Source organism: Melospiza georgiana, unplaced genomic scaffold (genome assembly GCF_028018845.1).
Source record: "Melospiza georgiana isolate bMelGeo1 unplaced genomic scaffold, bMelGeo1.pri scaffold_42, whole genome shotgun sequence".
Taxonomy (NCBI): Eukaryota; Metazoa; Chordata; class Aves; order Passeriformes; family Passerellidae; genus Melospiza; species Melospiza georgiana.
The window spans coordinates 1,685,723-1,712,530 of record NW_026652216.1 but is presented as its reverse complement, the minus strand read 5'-3'; the positions used below and the strand labels follow the sequence as shown (position 1 = coordinate 1,712,530).

Below are 26,808 nucleotides of genomic sequence, written 5' to 3'. Positions count from 1 at the left end.
ATGGCCATTTCAGATTCCCTCCTGCCTTCATCCCCATTTCCTTCCTTTGCTCCATGTACCTCCCCTGTGACAGGCCCCACCTTGATATTGAGTTCCACCCCTGGAACTGGACATGGGGCCAACTGGAAGGAAGCCATTTTTGCTACCAAAGGCCTTCAACACAGAGTGTTGCCAGTCAGCCAAAAGCCCTGCGCCTCTGCCAGCAGACCTGCTTCCTCTGCAGAGGAAGAGAGCGATAGCTTATCCAAGAGTGAGGATGAGCCCAAGGATTCTTGGCAGAGGATGCAGAGAAAAGCTGCAAAGGAGGGGGACTGGGAGGTGGTATCCAAGATTCAGGTGGCACCTGTGCAGTATAAACATGGGCCAAAACCTCAATAGGAATCTATTCCCCAGAGGGAAATGAAGGATTTACTTAAGGATGCAAAGGATTATGGTAGGGGTTCTCCCAGTTTTAGCCATTTTCTGGACACGACATTTTCTGCCCACATGATGGTACCATAGAATTTAAAACAGTGTATGAAAATCATATTGTCACCTGCTGAGTTTATTTTGTGGAAAGGACTTTGGATGAATAAGCTTAATGAATTTCCAAAAGGTTATGTTAAGGAAGGGCAACAACACTTCACAATGGACCGCATTACCAGGGAAGGAGACTATACTAGACTTCAATATCAGGCTGAAGTCCCCCCCGAGTCAATACTGGAAGATCTCAAAGGTGCTGCACGGTCCATCCTCCTCCAAACACCTGATGCTTCTGCACCCCACATTGCCTTTGCCAACATTCACCAAGAGCTTGATCAAGTTTGTAGATCGCCTTATGAAAGCATTGAAAAAGCAGGTAGAGAATCAAAAGGTCCAGGATTAATTTATTAGCAAATTAGCTTTCTGTAATGCCAGTATGGACTGCAGAAAGGTTCTGCACGTCCTCCCCCTTGACCCTGAGCTGACCGTCGCTCAGATGGTTGATGCTTGCATTTGCCAAGCGGTCTCAGACCATGACTCCAGCCTAGCCAAGGCCAGCGGCCAGGGTGCAATGGAAGCGCTGGTTGCAGCAAATGTGCTTCCCCACAATACAGAATGTAATAAAGGCAGTGGAAACTGTTATAACTGTGGGAAAACTGGACATGTAGCAAAAGACTGTAAATACAAGAATAACAACCGTTCTCGTTTTTCACCCAGCCCTCAGTCCCACAGCCATTGCCCAAACTGTTCCTGACAGTGCGAGAGAAACTGAGCAGGCAAAGAGAGGCAGGAGAGAAAGGAGAACACAAACACAATCAGCTGAGAAGGCAGCACTCTGAAAAACAGAACTGGAACTGACGGAAAATTAATTGCACACAAGTCAATAGTTCTGAAAGTTTTATTTACTATCAAAATACATCCCACACATGCAGCCCCCCACAATCCCTATCCCACACCCTCAAATTTGGATCCCACTTCTCCCAGTCTGTATCCAATCCCATCTCACCCTGGAGGCTGTGGAATTGAGTAATTTTAGCATGGGACTGATTTTTTTTAGGTGGAAACAAGGCAATTTGTAATGGGATTGAGCCCCTTGAAGGGGGCTTGAGGGGATTGAGATGTTTTCAGTGGGATTGAGTCATTTTGAGGTGACAGATCAATCGATCTTTACTTGTGGAGTGCAAAGATATGGAGAACACTTCCTGAACCCCCCAAGACCCCACAAATCTTCCAGAATATGTCCCAAAACTGTAAAGTCCTGCTCAAGTAACTGTTAACTGATGGAACTTTCGACATATTTGATAAATTTCTTTTAGTCCTTTCTTTTTAGTCCTTTTTTAGGTGCTTTTAAGTGATAACAACAAATCAAGAGGAAATTGGGCAAAACCAAAAGGATAACCAGCCATGTGTCCTCCCAGCAAAGATCACTGAATGTAAGTCACCAGGGCTCTGCCCAACGTGGATCTTCCCACAGAGGATGGAGCTGGAGCAGGGCATGGAGCTTGCTTTGCGGAGAAAAGAAGAAACCTCACAACTTTGTAGAAGTTGTAAAGCCCGGTATGCCTTTATTACAACGTGCGCCGGACGCAAGAACCCCCAAAAGGCATGTGTACCTCTGAAGACCTCGAGTCTTCTTTTATCCCCCTTCCAAATGCATGTGCATACAGTTTCACAATAAGTTCATACATATTGATTCTGCGTGACATTTAGCGCCAGTTCTTCTTTATCAAAGGAATTTCTAGGTCTGGGGCAGATTGACCTTGTGGTCATTTCTGTTTTTCTTTCGCCATCTCCTTGTTGTCTCTGGAATGAGGCTTTTCCTTCAGCTTTGGCCCAACAGACCCCTCACCTCTTCCAGACATTTCACCTAATTCAGAATGGATCCCCACTCCGTCTCATTACCCCCTTTCCTAGGAAATAAGTAAATTCTTTTACTTAAGGAAAACCTCTACGACAATAAGTGTCTTTTAACGCTTCACCATGTACGTTTGACAAAGAGGTTAGTACAGATATTCGTTGTAGAATTCTACAGTTCCAAATTAACAATGTAATAGATAATCCTAAACTTATCCCAACTAATATTACTCATTTTGCCCGAGTAAGTTTTAGTCTCAATTCATTGTCTCTTGGTGTCACTCCTCAAGGGGCTTCTGGGCCTTCTTTACCCGAAAGTGATGGATCCAGGCATTCTGCTCCTTGATTTTGATTGCAGTGAAGGTGGTGAGAAGTACTTGCAGTGGTCTCTCCCACTGTGGTTCCAAAGTCTTCTCTGTAAGAGACTTAACATATACATCATCCCCAGGCTATCTAACTCCCTGCTCCGAGTTCCAGCCGCATGTTTCTCAATTACTCTGAGCTGTTTGCTTAATGCCACAATGTAGATGGACATTCTGGACATTACCCTTGTATTCTATATGGTCTTCTATAAGGCATTCCAAAAGGATTCAGCATTCCTTTAGCTCAAGGTTTAGTTTGAATTTGCAATAGTGCTAGTGGAAGAGCTTGGGCTAGGGTAGATTAACTTCTTGCCCCAGTCTTATGATTTGCTGCTTAATCAGCAAATTGGGGGCGGTATGGGGTGTGAGGTTCCTAATCTATGCCAAGATGGCTACTAATCTGTTGCACTATTTTGGAAATGAAATGTGATTCTTTATCTGAGGATATTGTGGCTGGAACTCCGAAGCGTGGTATTATTTCTTGTAAAAATAATCTGGTCACCTCTTCAGCTTTGACAGTTCTGGTGGGGAATGTTTCTGGCCACCCTGAAAATGTATCTATCAATACCAGTAAATACTGATTCCCCCCTTTCCTTAGGAGTTCTGAAAAGTTAATTTGCCCCTGCTATACAGGCCCATGGCCTCTCCCAGTCTGACCGAGTTTTGGCCGGGGGGTATTTTAGGATTAGTCTGGAGGCAAGGATCACATTGTCGTCTTACCTGAGTGATAGTGGCATATAAATTCCTGACAACGATACAACGATTGTTTCAATCAGATGTGTGTTCTAGAAAGCCTGTGGAAATTACTGCTTCAAAGTCAACACTTCATTTCAATGCACTCTGTATCACTGGCAGCCTTGGTCATTTCGAGAAAGGAGCCACACTCTATAAAAGGCTTTTAAGTAGTTAGGCCCTAGTGTGTTTTCTAGTGCCCTTCCTTCACTAGTAACCAAGAAAATGGAAAGGGATTACTAGCTCTCTTTCAATGGTAGCCCACCCCTTGCAGTTGTATGTCTCTTTTGATTAGTATTATTGTATTCTGGCTTACCTTCGAGGAAAATCTGTACCTCACCCTTTGCTGCTTTCTTTGCCTCTCCATCCGCCAGCTCATTTCTTTCCTCCATTTTTAAGCTCACTCTCTGGTGTGCCTTAATATGCTTTTTCAGGTAGCTGAACTGCTTCCAGCAGCTGGATTGTCTCTTCTTTCCCTGTGAGGTCAGCAGTCCCCTCTCCTTCCAGATGGCTCCATGTGCGTGTATGACTCCAAATGCATACCTTGATTCTGTATAGATGGTTATTCTCCTCCCTTTTGCCCTTTCCAGGGCATGGGTCAGGGCAATTATCTCAGCCTTCTGCGCAGAGGTACCTGTTGGTAAGGGTCCAGACTCGATTACCTCTCTGTAGGTGGTCACTGCATACCCAGCATGTCGCTTCCCATTGGCAATGTAGTTGCCCCCGTCAGTGAACCAAGTCTCTGCATCATCCAAAGGAGTGTCCTTTAAGTCTGGGTGGCTGGAGTAGGTAGCTTCAATGGTCTCTAGGCAATCATGGTGTACTGCTTCTCCTTGATTTCCGCTGAGAAAAGAAGCTGGGTTGACAATATTAGTCACCACGATCTCTACATCATCTTGCTCTACCATGATGGCCTGGTATTTCAGAAACCTCTGCAGTGAGAGCCAGTGGCCACCCTTTACTTCCAGTGCTGCGGACACTGTGTGGGACACTAGCACAGTCAATTTTTGTCCCAGGGTAAACTTGCGTGCCTCTTGAATGTTCAGCACACTGCTGCTACAGCTCTGAGGCAACCTGGCCAGCCCTTGGCTGTTGCATCTAGTTGCTTAGAGAAGTAAGCAACTGCCCTTCAGTATGGACCCAAGTCCTGAGCCAATATTCCCTGGGCAATTCCTTGCATGGAAAAATAGAAAGAATGGTTTACTTACATCTGGAAGTTTCAAAGCTGGAGCCGACATGTGGGCACTCTCTAGCTGGTGAAAGGCCCGTGTGGCGTCTTTTGTCCACTGGAGATCTCTGTTTCCATTGGCAATAAGAGCATAGAGGGGTATGACGAACAGTCTATAATTATAAACCCACAGCTGGCACTACCCTGCCATGCCTAAGAGGGTTCAGAGTTCCTTCGTTGTCTGGGGTTTCAAGGTTTGGCATATGGCTTCCCTGCCTTAAAGTCTGCTGCTCAACACTCACTTCTTAACCCAGGTAGATTACCTTCTGTTTCACTACCTGTGCCTTTTTCTTTGAGACTCTTCATCCTTGGAGTCCTAGGAAATTCAAAAGGCTTACTGTCCAGGCTTCTCCTGCTTCCCTCATCCGAGTGGCTACTAGAAGATCTTCCACATACTGCAACAGCCTCCTTTCCTCTTGTGGAGCTTCCTGGGACTCTGGGTCTTTGCAAGCTGCTCTCCAATCGGAGTGGGGAATCTTGAAGCCTTCAGGCATATGGACTATGTGAGCTTGTGTTTGAATGCAAAAATTTTCTGGCTGGCTTCGTGGATAGGGAGGCAAAAGAAGGCATCTCTTAGGCCTAAAACAGTGAACCAGGTTAGTTCAGGTGTTAAACAAGTTAGTAAAGTATATGGATTTACTACCACAGAGTATAAATTCTGTGTTATCTTATTGACAGCCCTTAATCCAGAACTATCAGTTATTGGGCTGATTCCTTCCTTATCTTCCTTTTGAGGGTACTACTCAGTTCTCACTAGTTGTGTTCTTTCCTTAAGCTTGATGCTTATGGGGGAGCATCTTTCTCTCTCCCTGGTACAGGAGAGACCCATACTCTTGAAAACACTTATTTATTATTAATAATAAGGAGATATTATTCTAATATCTCCTTACTAATGTCTTTCTTAATTTCAGTGTCTGTTAATGTTAAGCCTAACATCTTTATATTATTTGCCTCCAGAGTAACCTTTCTCATTTGAGAATGTTTAGCAAATTGAGCGAATTGTACAAAAGCTTTTAGGTACACATAGTACGCATGTTACTTTAAAGGTTTGCATAATTATGCCTTCTCAGACTGGCCAGTTGTTCATTCCCCCCACTAATACGTCGTAATAAAAACATACCGGGCTTTACAACTTTTAAAAGTTGTGAGGTTTCTTCTTTTCTCTGCAAAACAAGCTCTTCCTGCAATTGAGCCTTTGCAGGGCTTCCCTTACTGGTGATTCCGTTGGTGTCTGGTCAAGTGAGAGCTCATGGACAAACTCTTTCCACGCTCTGGACACTCGTAGGGCCTCTCCCCAGTGTGGATGCACCGGTGGGTGATGAAATAAGACTTTTGCTTGAAGCCCTTCCTGCAGTCAGGGCAGTGGAAGGGCCTCCTCTCGGTGTGAATCCGCTGGCAGTGGAGCAGATGGGAGCTGGTCTGAAACCTCTTCTGACACTCGGGGCACTCGTAGGGCCTCTCCCCAGTGTGGATCATTTGGTGGATGTTAAGTTGGGACCTGTGACTGAAGGTCATCTTACATTCCCCACATCTGTATGGCCTTTCCCCAGTGTGGATCCTCTGGTGGTGGTTCAAGTGGGACTTCTGCTTGAACCTCTTTCCACATTCCTCACACTCATAGGGCCGTTCCATGGTGTGGGTCCTCTGGTGGGAGATCAGGTTGGAGCTCTGGTGAAAGCTCATCCCACATTCCCCAAACTCGTAGGGCTTCTCCCCAGTGTGGATGAGCTGGTGGGTGATGAGGTAGGATTTCTGCTTGAAGCCCATCCCATAGTCAGGACAGTGAAAGGGCCTCTCAGAGTGAATCTGCTGGTGGTGCAGGAGGAGATTCGAGCTGGTCTGAAACCTCTTCTGACACTTTGTACATTCATAGGGCCTCTCCCCAGTGTGGATGCGTTGGTGGGTGATGAGGGCGGAGCTGCAGCTGAAGCCCTTTCCACACTCCCCACACTCATAGGGCTATTCACCAGTGTGGATATTCTGGTGGCGGATAAGGTGTGAATTCTTCCTGAAGCTTTTCCCACACTCCAAGCACTTGTAGGGCTTATCTTCCACGAGGTTCTGCTGTGGGGATTTGTCCTCCCTGGTTTCCATCCTCAACTCCTCTTCTAGGGGAGTAAGGACAAGGAGAGGATGGGATTTGACTCCGTGCCACAGTGAAGGGGAAGGAGATCCCCCCCAATGAGTCCCTGGCAGGATGGCGTTGGAACCAGAGTTGTCCTGCAGCTGAGGGCTGTGCTGGGCTGGGAGATGGAGCAGGAGAGAGGGGAAAGGGGCACTGACTTCCTCCTCACCTTCCTTGCTGTCCCAGGGCATTGTGTCAGTTTGAAAAGACATGTGTCTGCTAAGGAAGGCAGGACCCTCCCTTGAAAATGAAAATGTTAATCCCCTCCCTCATAACTTTCAGTATAAGAGGCTTTCAAGCAAAATCTATGGGAATGGGAATAATGGTTCTTCAGTAAGAAAATTAAAAATACAAATGCAATAGTACTAAAGAACTACTTACAGAGTCAGAATACAACCTGACACCCTGTGGGTCAGAGTGTTGGTAGCAGTCCTGTTAAATTGTGGCTGCAGTGCTCCTGCAGTGACAGGTGTGGTTTTGTTGGAGCAGTGATCCTGTAGAAGGGTGGAGTTTTCTTCTGAAGTTCCAGTGGTGGTGTCGATTGGCCTGGTCTTCCTCTGGGATCCAGTGGAGCTGAAAGCTCCTCTTTTTGGAATCCTGTGGGAGAAGGCTGATTCTGTTGTTCACATTCTCAGGTTATATCCCTGTAGGAATGCTTGGCTCCTCCCTCTGGGCAGAGCTTCTCACAATGGGATGATGTAATTTTTATCAGTGACACTCAATGGCCCATTAAAAGAAGATCTCTCCCTGGAGGGAGGATTCCTTGTGGAAGAGATAAACTAAACTGCTCAATTAACAGATGATAACTGCCCCATCTTTAACAGCAGGTAATTGAATACACATCCAGCTAAACCTGAGAAAATGTTCCAGCCTTGGAAAGCAGTTTTTGGTACCAGGATTTGATAGGGAATGCAACCCTGACTGAAGGCAGAGGTAGAATCTCCAGAGCCTGCAGCCAGAAATGCAAAGCTCTGTGATAATAATTTCAACATCGTCTCTTTTGGAATTATCTACTAATGATTATTTGCTTTGCCTATCTGATATTTTTGTAAATTTTTGCAAATTTGCATTATCTAAATTAGCCTGTTCCTTAATTTAAGTTGGTGTCTGTGTCTTTGGTGCTGGCCCTGCCCATATGTGAAACAGGGCCCCATCCTGCCTAAGTGTTACCTGGGAAGACAAAAGCACTCACTTCAAATGTCCCTCCTTCCTCCTTGTTCCCCCCACTTCATACACTGATCATGATATCCTATGGTCTGGGGTATCCCTGGGGTCAGTTGGGATCACCTGTCCTGGCTGTGTCCCCTCCCAAACTCCCTCACACCCTCCACCCCTCCCCAGCGTGGCCGAATAAGGGGCAGGACAGGCCTTGGCTCAGTGCGAGCTCAGCAAGAACAAAACCATCTCTGTGTGCTCAGCCCTGTGCTCAGCACCCGGCCCCAGCATTTCCTCCACTCTCACTCCAGACCCCCCTTTCCCACCCCTCTGCCCCGCAGCCACTGCAACACCTGCTGACAAGCTGAAAATAGAAGCAATTCTGTGGCAATTCCAAGTTTCATTGGTTCCTGCACAGCTCTAACTCAGCTGCTGGCTGGTCCCAAAAAAAAAGTGAAAATCAGCCCAATAAAATATTATTAAAAAGAAGGAGAAGCTCTTAGTAGCTGTCACAAAGGTGACAGGGGTGAAAAGAATAATGATTTTCACATTTGGCAAAGAACCCAAGCCTGGGAATTCAGTAGTTATTTGGGAATTTAGCTACTTGAGCTGGGCTTCTTGTGGGACTTTCCGCAGCCTTGTGTTCCTCACCGTGGGGTGATTGAACCTTGTCAATCTCACTGGTACCATTTGCTCCCTTTCCTCCAGTGATTTTAAGAAACTTTTCGAAGAAAGACAACAAAATATTTTCTTTACACTGGCCACCCACAAGAGCCATTTTCCTCATCAGTTCCCCCATAAGTCGCTCAGAGGAAGCTGCGTCCAAGTTTCCAAGAGTTCCTCCAGAGAGAACCACAACCTCCTCAGTGGAGGGAACCATGCTGTTGTCAAAGGCACTTGGGGTCAGACAACAGTGCCTGAACTCACTGAGCCAAAGAATGTCACAGTCTGGTTAAGAAAATCGTTAGAGAGATGCCTATCAATTAAGGTGATAAAGAGGCAAAACCTAATGCGGATGTTTTTGAACAGTAAATGTGAAGTAGAGAAAGAGATGGAAAGAAAGAAAAAGGGATGGACAGAATGGGAGTGACAGGGACAGAGACCTCCTCTGGGGCAGGGTAAGTGTGACATTGTCCCCTGTGTGTGTGGCCTTCCCGGGGTGGGGGTTTTACACCTGAGCCAGTTTGGGTAAGGGGAGTGGTGTTCACCCCCTGAACAGGGATTACCCCACTGTTTCAGGTTGCAATGCAAGATGTAACCAAATGCATGTTTTCAATCACCATCTTCATCAACTGGGATAAACAGGCAGGGCAGTGTTTTTTATCTCTTGCATGACTCATCCCTGATAACGCCCTCCAGGGGAGATATCTTCTGTGAATGGGCCATTGAGTGTCACTGCAGGACTGATAAAATTCCATCATCCCATTGTGGGATCCTCTGCTCAGGGGGAGGATTCAAGCATTCCTACCTGGATATAAGCTGAGGCTTTTAACACCAGGAGCAGCTTGCCTGCTGAATTCCCAGAGGACAAGAGCTCCATAACCACCACTGGACCTTCAGAGGAAGATCAGACCCTTCTACAGGATCACTGCTTGGATAGAATCACGTTCATCACACCATTAGGACTGCAGCCACCATTTAATGGGACTGCAGCCTCTGAGACAGAGTAAAGATCCATTCTGAATTAGGTGAAGTGTCTAAGAAAGGTAAAAAGTTTGTGAGGCCAGAGCTGAAGGAAAAGCCGCATTCCAGAGACAACAAGGAGACAGAGAAAGAAAAACAGAAAAGACCACGAAGTCAATTTGCCCCCGACTTAGAAATTCCTTTGATAAAGAAGAACTGGTGCTAAATGTCACGCAGAATCAATATGTATGAACCTATTGTGAAACTGTATGCATATGCATTTGGAAAGGGGATAAAAGGAGACCTAAAGTCTTCAGGGGTACGCTTGCCTTTTTGGGGAGGCTTGCGTCCGGCATGCGTTGTAATAAAGGCATACCGGGCTTTACAACTTTTACAAAGTTGTGAGGTTTCTTCTTTTCTCCGCAAAACATTGTGGTGAGCCAGGCAGGAGTTCTCTGTCCCCGCAGGGGCAGGGGGGATAGACAGACCTCCAATGCGCACCCTAGGATTTTTTTTCCTGGTGGGGCTCCGCTCGTCTTGCTTGTCACCTGCGGAGACAGACAACGACCTGCTGACCTGCGGAGGAAGATACAGTATGTACTGAGGGGCCCCCGGGGGAGGGAAAGGAGAGCAAGGGAGTAAACCACCCAGAGACGTCTGGGTTCAGCTGATGGAGCAGCTGTATTAGAGACAGGGTTCATCGTGATGATAGAGCGGAACCGCTAAAGGCTCTGGGGTGAGCCGGGTGAACCCGTGTATGTGTGTTGGTGGTTCATTGTTCTGATAGTGCGGAACCGCTAGTGGCTCTGGGGGTGAGCTGGGTGAACCCGTGTATGTGTGTATTGGGGGTTCATTGTTCTGATAGAGCAGAACTGCTGAGCCCGTGTGTGTTTTTTTGTGTGTGTGTGTGATGTCTGGACACTGTGTTGCTGTATGGTTAATGTGTGCATTGTGTGGTCAGTGTACTGTGTTTTCAATCGTGCAAGTGTATAAGTGTATGGTATATTAAAGAGAGTAGATCTACAGGGCCCTACAGTGCGGGGTGGGGGTGAGTATTACCCGTGTTTGAAGCAGCCGAGTGAGTCCTGAGGCACCGGCTGCAGTAGGCTGCAGGGGCAGGGAGAGAAGTGTCCCGCGGAGAAGCGAGTGGAGGAACGACAGTGATGGTATTTATTGTGTTTAAATGTTGTGATTTGTGTAGATTTGGTACATTTTAACCATGAGTATGAGCTCAGAGAGTTCCTTTGCCTTGGATGTTTGGACTTGATCTCTAGACTGTGTGCTGTTATTCTGGTTGTGTCCAGGAAAAATTGATGCGAGTAAATGCTGAATTATGGTATGCTGTGTTGTGTTGAGAAAAGTGAGCACTTTGAGAAATATGCCCTTTCCCAGTGATTTTGTGTGGTGATTTTCTTCCGCTGCATTGTGGTAATTTGATTCTCAGATTGTATAATAGTGTTTGTGGAGATTTTAAGATTTTGTTTGCAACAAGAGCAGCATTTTACAGAGGAGAACTATAGTACTGTGATTTATGTTTAACTATGATAAAGCGAGTTAAAGGAATTCCAAGAATTCTCCCCCTCACAGAAATTCAAGCCTTGGCTCTAGTGAATTTGAGATAAAGGGGGGGGGGCGGGGTGCGTGTGTCTATGTCTGCGGGCATATCAGAGTTTTGGCTGTGACTAGCACAGCCTTTTTGCAAAGCAGTAAAACAAGTGTAAGTAGACACAGTGCTTAATTAGATTGTGCAAGAAGAGAACTAGCAAAGACTGATATTTTGTAAAACAGAGATTATATAGAAGAGATGAATGAGATGAATTGGTTAGTGACCTTATGAGATTTATGAGACTTCAGCTGGTACTGCAGTAAGTCTGGACTGGAAACAATCTGTAGGGATTTAAAGTTCTCTGTAATAAACAGAAAAGCCTGCCTTTGCAGGCAATTTTGGGGAGCCTTTGGTGCATCAAGAGGCTGGCACGCTGCATGAGGCGACAGTGGCTGTCCCTTGGGCACAGGCACAGCTCTGGCTGCCCTGTCTCCCCAGGGAACACGGGAATGACCTGTGGGCAAAAGCTGGATGTGCAGGTATTATTGCAGCGCGGTGTTTGTGAGAAACGCTAGTTCTAATAAGCGTCAGGGCACATGCCCCGAGGGCAAATTAGAGGTTTCTGATCAAGCGGATTCAAAACCTAAGGTCTTAAGAGCTTGTGTGTGGGAATCACATCTGATACCTGCCACCTGGAGCTGTGTGTGTGTAGGAGGAAAACTGAGAAACTGCTATGAAGGTCTGTGAAAAGAGGTTTGAGTGGAAGCGAGATAGGGCAGGGAGAAAGAGGTAATGAGAACTGACCAGAGCAAAGAGGATCCTGAATTAGCCCCTTTTGGGAAGGGCTCACTGGGAGAAGGCTGCCAGTAGGAGCAGCTCAGAAAATAAAAAGATTTATAATATTTCATTGCAGTTAGTACTGTTTTAAAATAGGAAGATAAGTGGGATGGGGTTTTTGTATGCTGAAATGTCTTTTTGTTTTAAAAAATCACCCAGAATGGCAAAGTGACTGTAAGATCAGACTGCCCTCTGGTCCTGGCCCTTGAAAAGGAAAACAAGGCAAAGAGAAAGCAAATCAAACATGTTGTTGAGCATGCAGCATAAGATAGCAATGTATGAAATCAGGCAAGGATTATCATGCTGAAATGCAAAGCAATCACAGTTCGCAAAATGAGTACATATGATTTGCTAAAGGATCCTCCCAAGGTAAGGGAGGAAGGGTAAAGATGACCTCCCCAAAAGGGAAGAATTTTTGTTGACACAAGGGTCATATATTCAGTTTTAATAAAGCTTTAGTACCTGTGGAGAATGTTTATGTTGCAGTGTGGGGAATGAACAACTGGCCAGTCTGAGAAGGCATACTTATGCAAACCTTTAAAGTAACGTGTACTATGTGTACCTAAAAGCTTTTGTACAAGTCGCTCAATTTGCTAAACATTCTCAAATGAGAAAGGTTACTCTGGAGGCAAATAATATAAAGATGTTAGGCTTAACATTAACAGACACTGAAATTAAGAAAGACATTAGTAAGGAGATATTAGAATAAGTAAATAAGTGTTTTCAACAGTATGGGCCTCTGCTGTACCAGGGGGAGTGAAAGATGCTCCCCCATAAGCATCAAGCTTAAGGAAAGAACACAACACTGAGTAGTACCCTCAAAAGGAAGATAAGGAAGGAATCAGCCCAATAACTGATAGTTCTGGATTAAGGGCTGTCAATAAGATAACACAGAATTTATACTCTGTGGTAGTAAATCCATATACTTTACTAACTTGTTTAACACCTGAACTAACCTGGTTCACTGTTTTAGGCCTAAGAGATGCCTTCTTTTGCCTCCCTATCCACGAAGCCAGCCAGAAAATTTTTGCATTCAAACACAAGCTCACATAGTCCATATGCCTGAAGGCTTCAAGATTCCCCACTCCGATTGGAGAGCAGCTTGCAAAGACCCAGAGTCCCGGGAAGCTCCACAAGAGGAAAGGAGGCTGTTGCAGTATGTGGAAGATCTTCTAGTAGCCACTCGGATGAGGGAAGCAGGAGAAGCCTGGACAGTAAGCCTTTTGAATTTCCTAGGACTCCAAGGATGAAGAGTCTCAAAGAAAAAGGCACAGGTAGTGAAACAGAAGGTAATCTACCTGGGTTAAGAAGTGAGTGTTGAGCAGCAGACTTTAAGGCAGGGAAGCCATATGCCAAACCTTGAAACCCCAGACAACGAAGGAACTCTGAACCTTCTTAGGCATGGCAGGGTAGTGCCAGCTGTGGGTTTATAATTATAGACTGCTCGTCATACCCCTCTATGCTCTTATTGCCAATGGAAACAGAGATCTCCAGTGGACAAAAGACGCCACACGGGCCTTTCACCAGCTAGAGAGTGCCCACATGTCGGCTCCAGCTTTGAAACTTCCAGATGTAAGTAAACCATTCTTTCTATTTTTCCATGCAAGGAATTGCCCAGGGAATATTGGCTCAGGACTTGGGTCCATACTGAAGGGCAGTTGCTTACTTCTCTAAGCAACTAGATGCAACAGCCAAGGGCTGGCCAGGTTGCCTCAGAGCTGTAGCAGCAGTGTGCTGAACATTCAAGAGGCACGCAAGTTTACCCTGGGACAAAAATTGACTGTGCTAGTGTCCCACACAGTGTCCGCAGCACTGGAAGTAAAGGGTGGCCACTGGCTCTCACTGCAGAGGTTTCTGAAATACCAGGCCATCATGGTAGAGCAAGATGATGTAGAGATCGTGGTGACTAATATTGTCAACCCAGCTTCTTTTCTCAGCGGAAATCAAGGAGAAGCAGTACACCATGATTGCCTAGAGACCATTGAAGCTACCTACTCCAGCCACCCAGACTTAAAGGACACTCCTTTGGATGATGCAGAGACTTGGTTCACTGACGGGGGCAACTACATTGCCAATGGGAAGCGACATGCTGGGTATGCAATGACCACCTACAGAGAGGTAATCGAGTCTGGACCCTTACCAACAGGTACCTCTGCGCAGAAGGCTGAGATAATTGCCCTGACCCATGCCCTGGAAAGGGCAAAAGGGAGGAGAATAACCATCTATACAGAATCAAGGTATGCATTTGGAGTCATACACGCACATGGAGCCATCTGGAAGGAGAGGGGACTGCTGACCTCACAGGGAAAGAAGAGACAATCCAGCTGCTGGAAGCAGTTCAGCTACCTGAAAAAGCATATTAAGGCACACCAGAGAGTGAGCTTAAAAATGGAGGAAAGAAATGAGCTGGCGGATGGAGAGGCAAAGAAAGCAGCAAAGGGTGAGGTACAGATTTTCCTCGAAGGTAAGCCAGAATACAATAATACTAATCAAAAGAGACATACAACTGCAAGGGGTGGGCTACCATTGAAAGAGAGCTAGTAATCCCTTTCCATTTTCTTGGTTACTAGTGAAGGAAGGGCACTAGAAAACACACTAGGGCCTAACTACTTAAAAGCCTTTTATAGAGTGTGGCTCCTTTCTCGAAATGACCAAGGCTGCCAATGATACAGAGTGCATTGAAATGAAGTGTTGACTTTGAAGCAGTAATTTCCACAGGCTTTCTAGAACACACATCTGATTGAAACAATCGTTGTATCGTTGTCAGGAATTTATATGCCACTATCACTCAGGTAAGACGACAATGTGATCCTTGCCTCCAGACTAATCCTAAAATACCCCCCGGCCAAAACTCGGTCAGACTGGGAGAGGCCATGGGCCTGTATAGCAGGGGCAAATTAACTTTTCAGAACTCCTAAGGAAAGGGGGGAATCAGTATTTACTGGTATTGATAGATACATTTTCAGGGTGGCCAGAAACATTCCCCACCAGAACTGTCAAAGCTGAAGAGGTGACCAGATTATTTTTACAAGAAATAATACCACGCTTCGGAGTTCCAGCCACAATATCCTCAGATAAAGAATCACATTTCATTTCCAAAATAGTGCAACAGATTAGTAGCCATCTTGGCATAGATTAGGAACCTCACACCCCATACCGCCCCCAATTTGCTGATTAAGCAGCAAATCATAAGACTGGGGCAAGAAGTTAATCTACCCTAGCCCAAGCTCTTCCACTAGCACTATTGCAAATTCAAACTAAACCTTGAGCTAAAGGAATGCTGAATCCTTTTGGAATGCCTTATAGAAGACCATATAGAATACAAGGGTAATGTCCAGAATGTCCATCTACATTGTGGCATTAAGCAAACAGCTCAGAGTAATTGAGAAACATGCGGCTGGAACTCGGAGCAGGGAGTTAGATAGCCTGGGGATGATGTATATGTTAAGTCTCTTACAGAGAAGACTTCGGAACCACAGTGGGAGAGACCACTGTGAGTACTTCTCACCACCTTCACTGCAATCAAAATCAAGGAGCAGAATGCCTGGATCCATCACTCTCGGGTAAAGAAGGCCCAGAAGCCCCTTGAGGAGTGACACCAAGAGACAATGAACTGAGATTAAAACTTACTCGGGCAAAATGAGTATATTGCGGTCGGGAGTAGCTCATATTTTAGTTTGTAGAATTGTATTGTGTGTAATCTTAACTGAAGTTTCAGAACTTGAGAGTACCTCTGTTCAAAGTAATGCTAAATGGCCTTGGTCCCTGGCATTTAATCAGTACACTGGATCATAGGAAAACCTTCGGAGATAAAAGATTTAAACATATCTACTGTAGTAATCCACGAGAATCAGGTATGTGAGGAGCAAGAATGACAGGAACAGGAACTGTGGACTCTTCAAGGAATCAGAGGAGAAGAAATCAAAGTAGGGTGCCACGTCATCAATAGGGTAGCTTATGAGAGACCAGATGTAATTAGTGTCTGAACCTCCCCTGGTGTATATGAACACCAGGAAGTCTGTGATAACCTAAGTGAATCAGACTGTTGGTGTAATTTCACCATGATACAGCCTGTAGAAGTGACCTGCCTTTGAGCTCCAATTACTATCAGACTTTCATTTGAATTCAAAGTGGACACTGCACTTTTTACCACAGCAGGGCCTTATACACCCCATACTAGTTCAGACTCTAAAGAATGTGACTGAACAACAGCTCCTTAGGTCATTTTCCAAGCCGGTTGGCTGAACACTCAGGCAATGGCTGGTAAAGGGTGCTGAACTGCAGGTGGTAAATTAACCCAAGCAAGGAAGGTGATTTTCTTTATTTATAGCTATCCCTTTTCCTACTGAGATTTGGATCAGTGATTGTCCCAGTCTGAGGCAGTTGGATTCTGCTTAAAAGAGGTAGAGAGAGACCCCCCCCTCAGAGCTCAGCAGCAGGCTGTAGGATTTTGAGCATCACTTTTGTGCTGAGTGTTTCAAGTAGCAGAAACCTGATCCCAGTTTCTTCTGAGGCACTGCAATGAATTTAGGCTCTTCTCTCAGACTTCCCCTTCATTATTTACTTGAGGCTTGGACCTGAAGCTAGGGGCAAGGTGGGTGAGGTTTCGTAGACCAGGAGAGACATTCCTGCTTGCCACACATCTGGGAAATCAGGTGCTCTGGAGGGGGAAGGAGATTCCTGAGGTCTCTACATTTCAGAACAAACATCTGCCTCAGATATGACCTAAACCTCTGTTAGATACACTTGTGAAGTGTGTCTGAATTTGCAGTGTGAGCCCAGCACAACCCTCTGGCAGGGAGGGATGGTCATAAACAGAAATCAGTTCCTGTTCCCCATAAGAAACATCTAACTGGCATATTAGGGACAAGATTAGGAGTTTTAAATGGAATTGATTCAGAAATACTGGTGAATAAACTGGCCACTGCAGCAGGTAGCCTAACAAAATTGAAGCAGCCTTTATAATAATCTCTATTGGCATTAGGAACTAGCCAATGAAAGATTTCAAAAGTACTGCCAAAGTAAGGAAGTATGAAAAGGTCGGGGACCAAGACCACAAGTTGATAGTAGAAGCACTTAGTACAGTTCAAGATAATGTGTCTTTAGCTTTCAGTTGTATACAAGCACAGTTATGGATACAAGCAACAGCAGCTCTGATCATATGGGAAAGGGATGAAGGTAATTTTCCAGCTGAAATTCAAGAAATTGTGTTGGATAATGCAATTGATTTTGAAAGGAACTTTCAATCCTGGCAGACTATGGTGAATTTCACCTATGATCCTGTTTCTAATGTGGCAACTGCCTTTTTGCTTCCATACATAATGCCACTGTTTATGTTATCCATCCCATCATTGCCCTAGGATTAAACCATGAAAAAACAATACTCTGTCCTTCAGAACATAGAGTGTGGGCATGAAAGATGAATGGAAAGTGGCACACAGTAAACTTGGAATCCTGCATTACTAGAGAACAGATGGGATTCATCTGTGAAAGCAATACTATTAATGCTCAGGTTGTGTGTTTGGACACTGAACAGAGTATTTGTCACTTTGAAATTCATCCAGTCACTGACCAGATAACTGTGCTCGTATATACTGGAAAAGGGTGTATGCTTGAGAACTGCTTGTGCTGCTGTACAAATTGATAGCAATGATGTTATTCTGTCTAGTAGAAACCATTCTAATCTCTGTATATGTAATTTTGTTAAGATTATTGGATGTGATCTTTGGGTGGTCACCAACTGCAAATGGAATCTTTAATAAGTTGTGCCACCCCATTGTAGTTTTACTACTATTAGTTGGGGTAAGCTTAGGATTATCTATTATATTGTTAATTTGGAACTGGAGAATGCTACAACGAATAGCTGTACTAACATTTTTGTCAAAAGCACATGGTGAAGCACTAAAAGACACTTACTGTTGTGAAGGTTTTCATTAAGTAAAAGAATTTACTTATTTCCTAGGAAAGGGGGGAATGAGACAGAGTAAAGATCCATTCTGAATTAGGTGAAGTGTCTAAGAGAGGTGAAAAGTCTGTGAGGCCAAAGCTGAAGGAAGAACTCGCATGCCGAGACAGCAAGGAGACAGAGGAAGAAAAACAGAAAAGACCACAAGGTCAATTTGCCCCCGACTTAGAAATTCCTTTGATAAAGAAGAACTGGTGCTAAATGTCATGCAGAATGAATATGTATGAACTTATTGTGAAACTGTATGCATATGCATTTGGAAGGGGGATAAAAGAAGACTCGAGGTCTTCAGAGGTACGCATGCCTTGTTGGGGTACTTGCGTCCGGCGCGCGTTGTAAATAAACATACTGGGCTTTACAACTTTTATAAAGTTGTGAGGTTTCTTCTTTTCTCCGCAAAACAATTATTAGCACAGTCTGCTATTAATTGATTTAGTAAACACTTCCATCCCCCTTCCCACAGGTGGGGGATGTCACCACCCTTCTGTAGGTGACAACAACATGGTCATAATATATTTTAAATCATAGGGAGTTAAGACATGTGCTGTAAACATGGCCCTCATTAGGCCATTAAAAGAAGCTAAGTCTCTCCTATGGTCTTCAGCTGCCCTACACAGATCCTTTGATTTCCCCATAAACCAATGGCTGATACCTGTGATTCTGCCCACTTCTTTCATAACATATAGGGGCCACGAGGAGTTTCAAGACTATTTGCCAGTCTCCTTCCTTAACTGCCTTTTCCCGGATCCTTTTCTAAGGATCTCCTGGGGTTCAGGGGCAAGGTGGCTCTGTGGAATCCAAGCTGTCTTCTGAGAAGGAAGAATAACTTGGAGCAGAAACATTCAGATGAGAAACAGTGTGACTGTTGGGCTTAGTATCTTTGATCATGGGGTTATATTGTTGCTGGAGGGTAAGGCTAAGGGTACTGCCATTTTGTCAGGTGTTTGAGAGGAAGGGCCTTTATTTAGGATGGTGGACTTCCAGGGTGGAGTTCTGGAGGCATGGCCCAGGGTGGAGGTGGAATGATTGACAGTGGGGCATGACCCGCAGTTGTGGGGGTGTAGTCTGGAGGTTCATTCAGGGCGGAACAGAAGGTTGTGGTAGCAGGAAGTGGAGAAGCCAAGATGGAGGGTGGATGGTCAGTCTCCTGAGCCACATTCAGGTTTCTTCCATCTTGAGTCTCCAGGGCATGATGCTCCAAGACCACGTGGCCATTGCTATCTTGGACCATTGTCGAAGGTCTGAGAAAGGCAGGTTTGAGGGGAGGTCTCGAGTTAGGAGTGACCAATGGATCAAGATTTTGAGACACTTGTTGCTGGTGAAGGGTCTCAAGGATCGGTGTATGTCTGACCAGGAATAAGCAAAGCAGGCTCCTGCTTAGAAATAAAGAAAACTTTATTAACTAAACTACAAGAAAAGAGGAAAAAAATCCATAAGGGAAAAAATTAAAACCTTACAAAAGCATTTTCCTCCTCCCCCCCACCAAATTTCCCGATGCAATACATTCCCCGAAATCACCAACTCTCAGTCTGGCACCACCCTTTAGAATACTCAATCTTCAGTTCATGAAGAGGAGAGGAGTCCTTCTTGCACCATAGGCTTCCCCTGGAAACACGCTGAAACCTCGTGTGCTTCCATGTCACTCAGCACCACCTGGAAAGTCCTTTGCCATCGTGACACCTTTCCTTCCATGCCCAGTGCTCTCACCACTGTGCATGGAGCAAACCTTGTTCTAGGGTTGTCTTTCCAAGATGCCTTGTCTCACTCCAAAAAAGGCACATTCTCTCCTTCGGGACATCTGTCCCCCCCAAGTTTTCACCTCCTGAGACCGAGGGGTAACCACACTGAACCCTCCTGGTTCTGAGGCACTGCCTCCCCCTAAATGCAGTCTCTGTGTCACAGGAAAAACAATGGTTCAGTCTATGGCCACATAAAAAAAGTCCAGCCAGAAGGCCACTCCGTCATCTCTCCTCCCACTCAAGAGTCTTCTCCACTTCCCTCGTGGCCTATCCCTTGTTATCTCATCTCTTATCTCTCTTCTTATTCAGCTCCAGGAGGATCAGCATTTGCAAGGTTTCTGTCATGCAAGAAAAGGGTTAAAAATTTCAATCTCTGCATGTCTGAGAGCTCTGGAACTCCCACGCTGCCCTGCCGGGCACCTTCTCGCTTGCACTCCTCCCTCTTCTCCTTCTCAGCTGGCCGCTATCAAATTCAGACGCCAGCTCTCACTCTCTCTCTCCTGGGGGGGGATGGCTGCCCGATGGCTGTCTCTTGGGGCTCCTCCATGCTTCCATTCTCAAGGGCCTCCTCACCTCCCATCTCTGTCCAGGCCCAGGCCTACTGCAGGCTGCCCCTCCCTTGCCCAGCAGCAGCAGCTGAAGAGGGGAGGGAGATCCGACCTCTTTCCCTTGAAGTCCCAAGAGAGCTTCCCGGGAGAGCAGCTCTCTGTGTGTTCTCAGAGGTGTGTCCAAACGTCAGTGGCTACATCAGGTGCCAATATTTAAATCTGAGCACCATTGGTTTGACTACAGCATCCCAGAATTCCCATTTCCGGTCAAACCAGCACACCCACTCACCCTTTCTGTGAAGAACTTCTTCCGATTGTCCAGCCTAACCGTCCCCTGGTGCAGCTTAAGGCTGGGTCTTCTTGTCCTGCTCTCCAGCAGATCCACACTCACACCCAGCTTGGTGCCATCTGCAAGTTGTGAATGGTGGACTCGATCCCCTCACCCAGATCACCAGTGAAGATATTAAACAGGACTGGGCCCAACACGGATCCCTGTGGGACACCACCAGTGCCTGGACACCAGCTGGGTGCAGCACCATCCCCACCACTCTCTGGGCCCAGCCTCCAGCCAGCACTTAAATCTCCCAGCAAGGAGGGAACGTGCCCAAGTCATGGACTGCAGCTTTTCCAGGGAATGCTGTCAGAGACAGAATCAAAGGCTCTGCTAGAGTCTGGGCACACAACATCCAAGCCTTTCCTGCATCCACAGGTGGGTCACCTGGTCATAAAAGGAGACCAGGTTGGCACAGCAGGACCTGCCAGCCCTAAATACACGTTGGCTGTCTCTGATCCTTCGGCCATCCTGTGGGTGCCCTGGGATGGCACTCAGGGTGATCTGTTCCATAACCTTTGCGGGCACCCAGGTCAGGCTGAGAGGCCTGGAGTTTCCCAGATCCTCCTCCCAGCCCCTCTCGGGGATGGGCTCACACTGGCACCTCCAGTGCTCTGGGACCTCCCTGGTGAGCCAGCACTGATGGTAAATGATGGAGAGCAGCTTGGGAGCTCATCCACCAGCTCCCTCATCCCCTTAGGATGGATCCCATCTGATCCCACATCCCTGTGCCCGTCTGAGTGGCTCAGCAGGTCACCAACTGCTTCCTCCTGGATTACAGGGGGCTGTTCTGCTCCCTGTTCCCATCTGCCAGCTCAGGAGAACAACTGTCTTGAGGACAACCTGTCCTAATACTGAAAATTGAGACAAAAATGGTATTAAGTAGCTCAGCCTTTTCCTTGTCTTTAGTTTCTATATCCTCCACTGCATCCAATAAAGAGTAGACGTACTCTTCCCTCCTTTTGCTATACGCTTTTTGAAAAAAACATTTCTTTTTTTACAGAATGGGCCAGGTTAAGCTCTGATTGAGCTTTCACCTCTCTAATTTTCTTTCGCATAACCTAAGGACATCCTTAAAAACTTTCTGAGTTGCCAGTCCTTTTCCTCCTGAGTTCCCACAAAATCTCCATGGGCAGCCAGGCCTGTCATTTTCCTCTCTAGCTCATCTCATGCAACACTGGGACAGGCTGCTCCTTCCCCCTTAAGATTACTTTCTTGAAGCGTGTCCGTCCTTCCTGGACCCCTTTGTTTTTAAGGGCAGTTTCCCTTCAAAAAATCAGGACCCAATTTTGTACTCCCCAAATCTGCATCCTAAATAGGCCAGTCTGCCCTTCCTAATTCCAGTGCAGAAGTTTTGTTGCTGCCCCTCCTTCTTTCACAGAACATTGAACACTTGATTATTTCATGGTCACTGTGCCGCAGGCAGCCTCCGAGCCCCACATCTGCCACCAGCCCTTCTCTGTTTGTGAACAGCAGCAGACAGAGCTTTCCTTGGCAGTGGGAGTGTTACCAAAAATTTGGTAAAACAGAAAACTCCTTAACCCAGTGTAGCATTAAGAAGCATCATTCTTTATTCAGCTGGATGCATGGGGGATAGCTCCTCCCAAAGCCATGCATGCTGAGTGCAGGAAAGTTTCTGTTTATTTTCTGTATTTTGCACACATATTCATTGATTTTCCCTGACTAAACACACATATGATGATCATTTCCCCAAAGTCTTTAACATATTTCCCCTCCCCTTTACCCATGTGTTCTTCTGTCCTGGGGGTCTCTGTGATGGTCCCTGGTGGTCGTGGACCCCAATGTTCCAGTGGGCCTGGCTGAGCTGGCAGGACACTGAGGCTGGTGAACTTCCAGTTCCCTTCTCACACAATGGGCACTGTGTGGTTTCCATAGGCCTGGGATTTTGGAGAACAAGCTCCAGGTGTCGGCTCACCTGGTGTACACAATTGATCATCAGGAAACATGAGGTCACAGAGTCGGCTATGACATCACAGAGTGGGTTATGTGAGGTCATTGAGAACTATGACCACATAGACTTCATCTGTGACATCACATGGCAGAGATCTGATATCACAGAGAACGCTGTGATATCACAGAGTTGGCTGTGACATCAGAGACCAACTGTGTGACATTAGAGAATGGGCTGTGACATCACAGAGCAGGCTGTGACATCCCAGAGGGGCTGTGTGACATTCCAGCAGGGCTGTGCCAGGTCACTGGGTTGGTCACTCTGCCCCAGCACCCCTCACAGTTTCTCCCAACAAGTCCAATGCTGTTCATGCCCAGCAGGGTCCCTGTCCCCCGGGATCCCCCCGGCCCACCTGGAGCCACAGCCTCCACCAAAGGATGTTCCACAGGATCCACCCCAGAGCCTGACAGGGGACAAGGGGCCAGGGCTGTGTGACCAGGACATCAAGGACTGGGATTATCCAGGTCCCTGTTGCCTGGGTTGGGTTCCCCAGGGCAGGAAAGATGTCTGGCAGCTGGAGCAGGGTGTGGGAAGGGCCTCCAAGGTGGGGCTGGAGCCCTTGGGCTGTGAGCAGAGGCTGAGGGAGCTGGGCTGGTCCAGCCCGGAGCAGGGAAGGCTGAGGGGCTCCTCATCCCAGCCTGGCAGTGCCAGCGAGGAGGGGATGGAGAACACAGAGCCAGGCTCTTCACCGGGGGCTAGGGGGAGACAAAAGCCAATGGGTGGAAGGGGAAAGAGGGGAGATCAGCCAGGACAGGAGAGGATGAAATGAGTCAGGCTGGTTTCACCATTCCCTCAACACCAAGAGCAGCCTGACCTCCTTTCTCCATCCACCACTGACAGCTTTGCAAATCAGGAATTGTTTGAGCTGTTCTGTCCTCAGTCCAGGACAAGAATCCTGATACAATAACTTAATTGTGTTTATATCTATCACAGAACCACATTTGTCAAAAAATAATTTTAGTATGCAAATCAGTTGTGAATAGTGCACTCATCAGACACTGCTGGGACATTGCACATAGCTCAGGGAAGAGCTTGTAATTGCGTGATTCTTATTTTACTTGTGTAATTTTTATTAAGTAGTATCCTGTTCAACTGTGGTCTGTTGGCTAGGTCCAGTGTGGGCTGGAGGGAGCTCAGATTTGCACAAGGCTGCTCTGAGTGCCAGCCATGGATGGGGGAAATGGTGGGGTGGGGGCAGGGACAGAGTCAGATTGATTCTCAGCCATGAAGGGTCTTGATTTTCATACCCAGTCAAATTGAATGAGGAGGTACTTGGATTCAATGTCAATTGGAGATTGCACATGTCAATGAATTACTAGTAAAAAAAAAAAATACAGGACCTAAAAAAATATTTTCTTGCTGTTTTTTTAAATTCAGGGTATTGACATTGAATTGGCTTCTGAAATCTGACTAATCAACCACAAATGATTTGAACACTTTAATCAAATTATTCCCAGAGGCTTGGCTTTTTAAGGGGTTCTCAGTGTGAATGAGCCCTGGGACACTGAATTCCTGAACTTAAGAGCTGAAGGCTGAACAAGCCTCTGCAGCAGGAAAATTCAGCAGCAGCCTCCAAGGTGCTGAGGATGTCAGCAGCTCCCACTGAGGCCATCTCTGCCCAGAGACTGTGGGGGAATGGGCAGACAAAGAGAGCGTCCCTGGGGCTGGGGCAGCACAACTCAGAAGCAGCAGCAGCTCCAGCTGGGAAATGGAGTGTGGAATGTGGCTGGGAAAGCCCTGCCTGGGCTGTGCCAGGCAGGACAGACAAGCCCTGAAACCCCATCTCCCAATCAATTCTCTTAATGAGACATTTCAAAGGAATTACAATTGTTTGTGTCCTCTGAATTGGATGCACTGGAGAAATACCAACAAGAGATTCTCAGGAGCTCCAAACAACCAAACAGCCTTTACTGGCAAATTTAGATAATCGGAAAAATTTTAGCAACAGGTTTAATATGACATTCAATCAACACAGAATACTTCTTAAAGCACTGACTTGGCCCATTCGACTTCACAAACTCTAAGCTGTTTGAATTTTACATTACTCAAATTTGAAAAATGACAGAAATAGAAGGAAATGACAGAAAGAGAGAAAGGCAAAAAGGATACAGAGGAGCACAAACAGAGGTACCAACTCCTGGATTCCAACACATTTTAGATGGAAATTCCAAGAAGAGATAGGGTCAAGATGTGTGCTTGCCTTGTTGTCAGCCTTCAATACCCCTTGGTCTCCCTGGGCCCTTCCCCAGGTGGGCCTTGGGGTCATTTGGTCCCTCAGGAGCTGGACTGGGGCTGCAGAGGTGGCTGTGGAGCATTGCCTGTGCTGTGCCAGGGACTGGCAGACACTGCTGGGCTGGGATAGAGGCTCTGGGGGGATTGGGGTTGTTCCAGGGCAGGGCAGGGCTGGGCTTCCAGGGCAGAGAAAGGCTGGACCTGCCCCTTCCTCCTCAACATATGAAATGTTTCTAGCCAACAATCTCCTCCAGTCTGTCACAACAGGGAATGTTGGAGTTGAAATCCCAATTCTGGCCATGAGCACCTGGACAAGAAGGACAGTTCTTTTCCATAGGAAGGAAAGCACAGAGCCCCAGTGTTTGGAAGGCAGGTGAGAGCCTCACTAGGTCAAGGCCAACCAGACTTGTCAGGAATGGCAGATTTTCTCTGGGAGCAGTGTTTGCATATAGGGAATTCTGATGGTGGAAGCCCAATCACAGCCATGGGTTCCTGGAGAAGCAGGACAGTTCTTTCCCATAGGAAGGAGAGCACGGAGCCTTTCCCAGTGCTTTGGGGACAGATGAGAGGTGACCCTTGTGAAACCATTACCAGCCAGACTTCTCCTGGCAATATTCCCATGCGAACAATCCCTGGATATATGGAAATTTGGAGGTGAAATCCCAATTCTGGCCATGGGTGCCCGGAGAAGAAGGAGAGATCTTTTCCATAGGAAGGAAAGCACAGAGCCCCAGTGCTTCAGCAGCAGATGAGGAGAAACCCTCAACATGCCAAGGTCAGCTGTACCAGTGTAGGTGCCCCTGGGAGGCCAAACCAGCCAGATCTGTTCTGGGTTCCCTTGGTTTTCTGGGGCCCCATAGTGTCACAATGGTGCCTTTGATCCATGAGCCCTCACAGTGCCATAATGGTGACTTGTTTCCATAGGGTCCACCAGTATCACAATGGACCCTTTGGTTTGATGGGGTGCCACAATGTCACAATGGTCCCTAGGTTCCATAAGGCCTCACAGTTTCACAATGGTCCCAATGATTCCATGAAGCCTTGCAGTGTCACAATGGACTGTGTGGTTCCACAGGCCCCACAATGTCATGTGACTCCTCTGTTTCATGAGCCCTGCAATGTCACAATAGACTTTTGGACCCAGGGGATTTGCAGGGTCACAATGGTTCCTTTGGCTCCAGAGTGCCACAATGGACCATTGATGACTGGAGGCCACTCTGTATCACAATGGACCTTTGGTTCCATGCACCCCAGCAGCATCACAATGAACCCTTGGTTCAGTGGGGTTCCACAATGTCACCATGGCCGCTTGAAATCTCCCTTTAAACACTCTCATGGCTCTGCTCCACTGTGCTCAGTCTCCACCTCCACCCCACTGGGCACAGAGCTCCTTTCTCCCTATACAGAGCTCATGTGCCCAAGGCCTCCAAACCCCTCCTTGGGACATCTCTGGGCCCTCTCCAAGGTGTTTCCAAATGAAAACATTCATCTCAGAGTCTAAGAAAATCACCAGAGGACAGGGCCAGCCCAACCGGTCTGTCCTGGCTACTTTTGTCTGGGAGCAATCCTTGGATATACAGAATTTGGGAGGCCAAATTCTAATTTTGGCCAGGGGCCCTGGACAAGAAGGCTGGTTCTTTTCCATAGGAATGAAGGAACAGAGCCCCAGTGTTTCAGGGACAGATGAGAGGTGACCACCAGAGGCCAAGGCCAGAGAGAGCTGGCAGGTTTTGTTTTATGAGATACCCTTGCAAATAGGAATATTTTTAGGGAGAGTACCAATTTTGGCAATGGGCATCTGAAAAGTCAGAGAGTTCTTTTCCATAGCAAGGAAAGAACAGAGCCGCAGTGCTCCAGGAGCTGATGAGAGGCAGCCCTTGACATCCCAAGATCAGCCAGACCTGTCAGGTGGCCCCTGGGAGGCCAAGCCAGCCAGAGCTGTTCCATGTTCCCTGGGTTCCATGGGGCCCCACAGTGTCCCAATGGTCCCTTATGTCCATGAGACCCTGAGGTGTCATAATGTCCCCTTGGCGACACAAGGCCCTGAAGGTTGGAATGGCCTCCAAGGTTCCATCAGGCCTCACAGAGACATAATGG

At 46.7% G+C, this 26,808-nt stretch overlaps 1 protein-coding gene and 1 pseudogene across 1 annotated transcript; one reads left to right on the top strand and one right to left on the bottom strand.

Moving 5' to 3' along the window:
• The window catches only part of LOC131096519 (zinc finger protein 850-like), a 425,516-nt pseudogene that overhangs the window by 283,945 nt on the left and 114,763 nt on the right, over nt 1-26,808 (top strand).
• Nucleotides 5,848-6,732, bottom strand: LOC131096522 (zinc finger protein 239-like). Its single transcript, XM_058044861.1, is given in 2 exon segments — nt 5,848-6,363; nt 6,448-6,732. Coding segments are annotated over 2 exon segments (801 nt in total).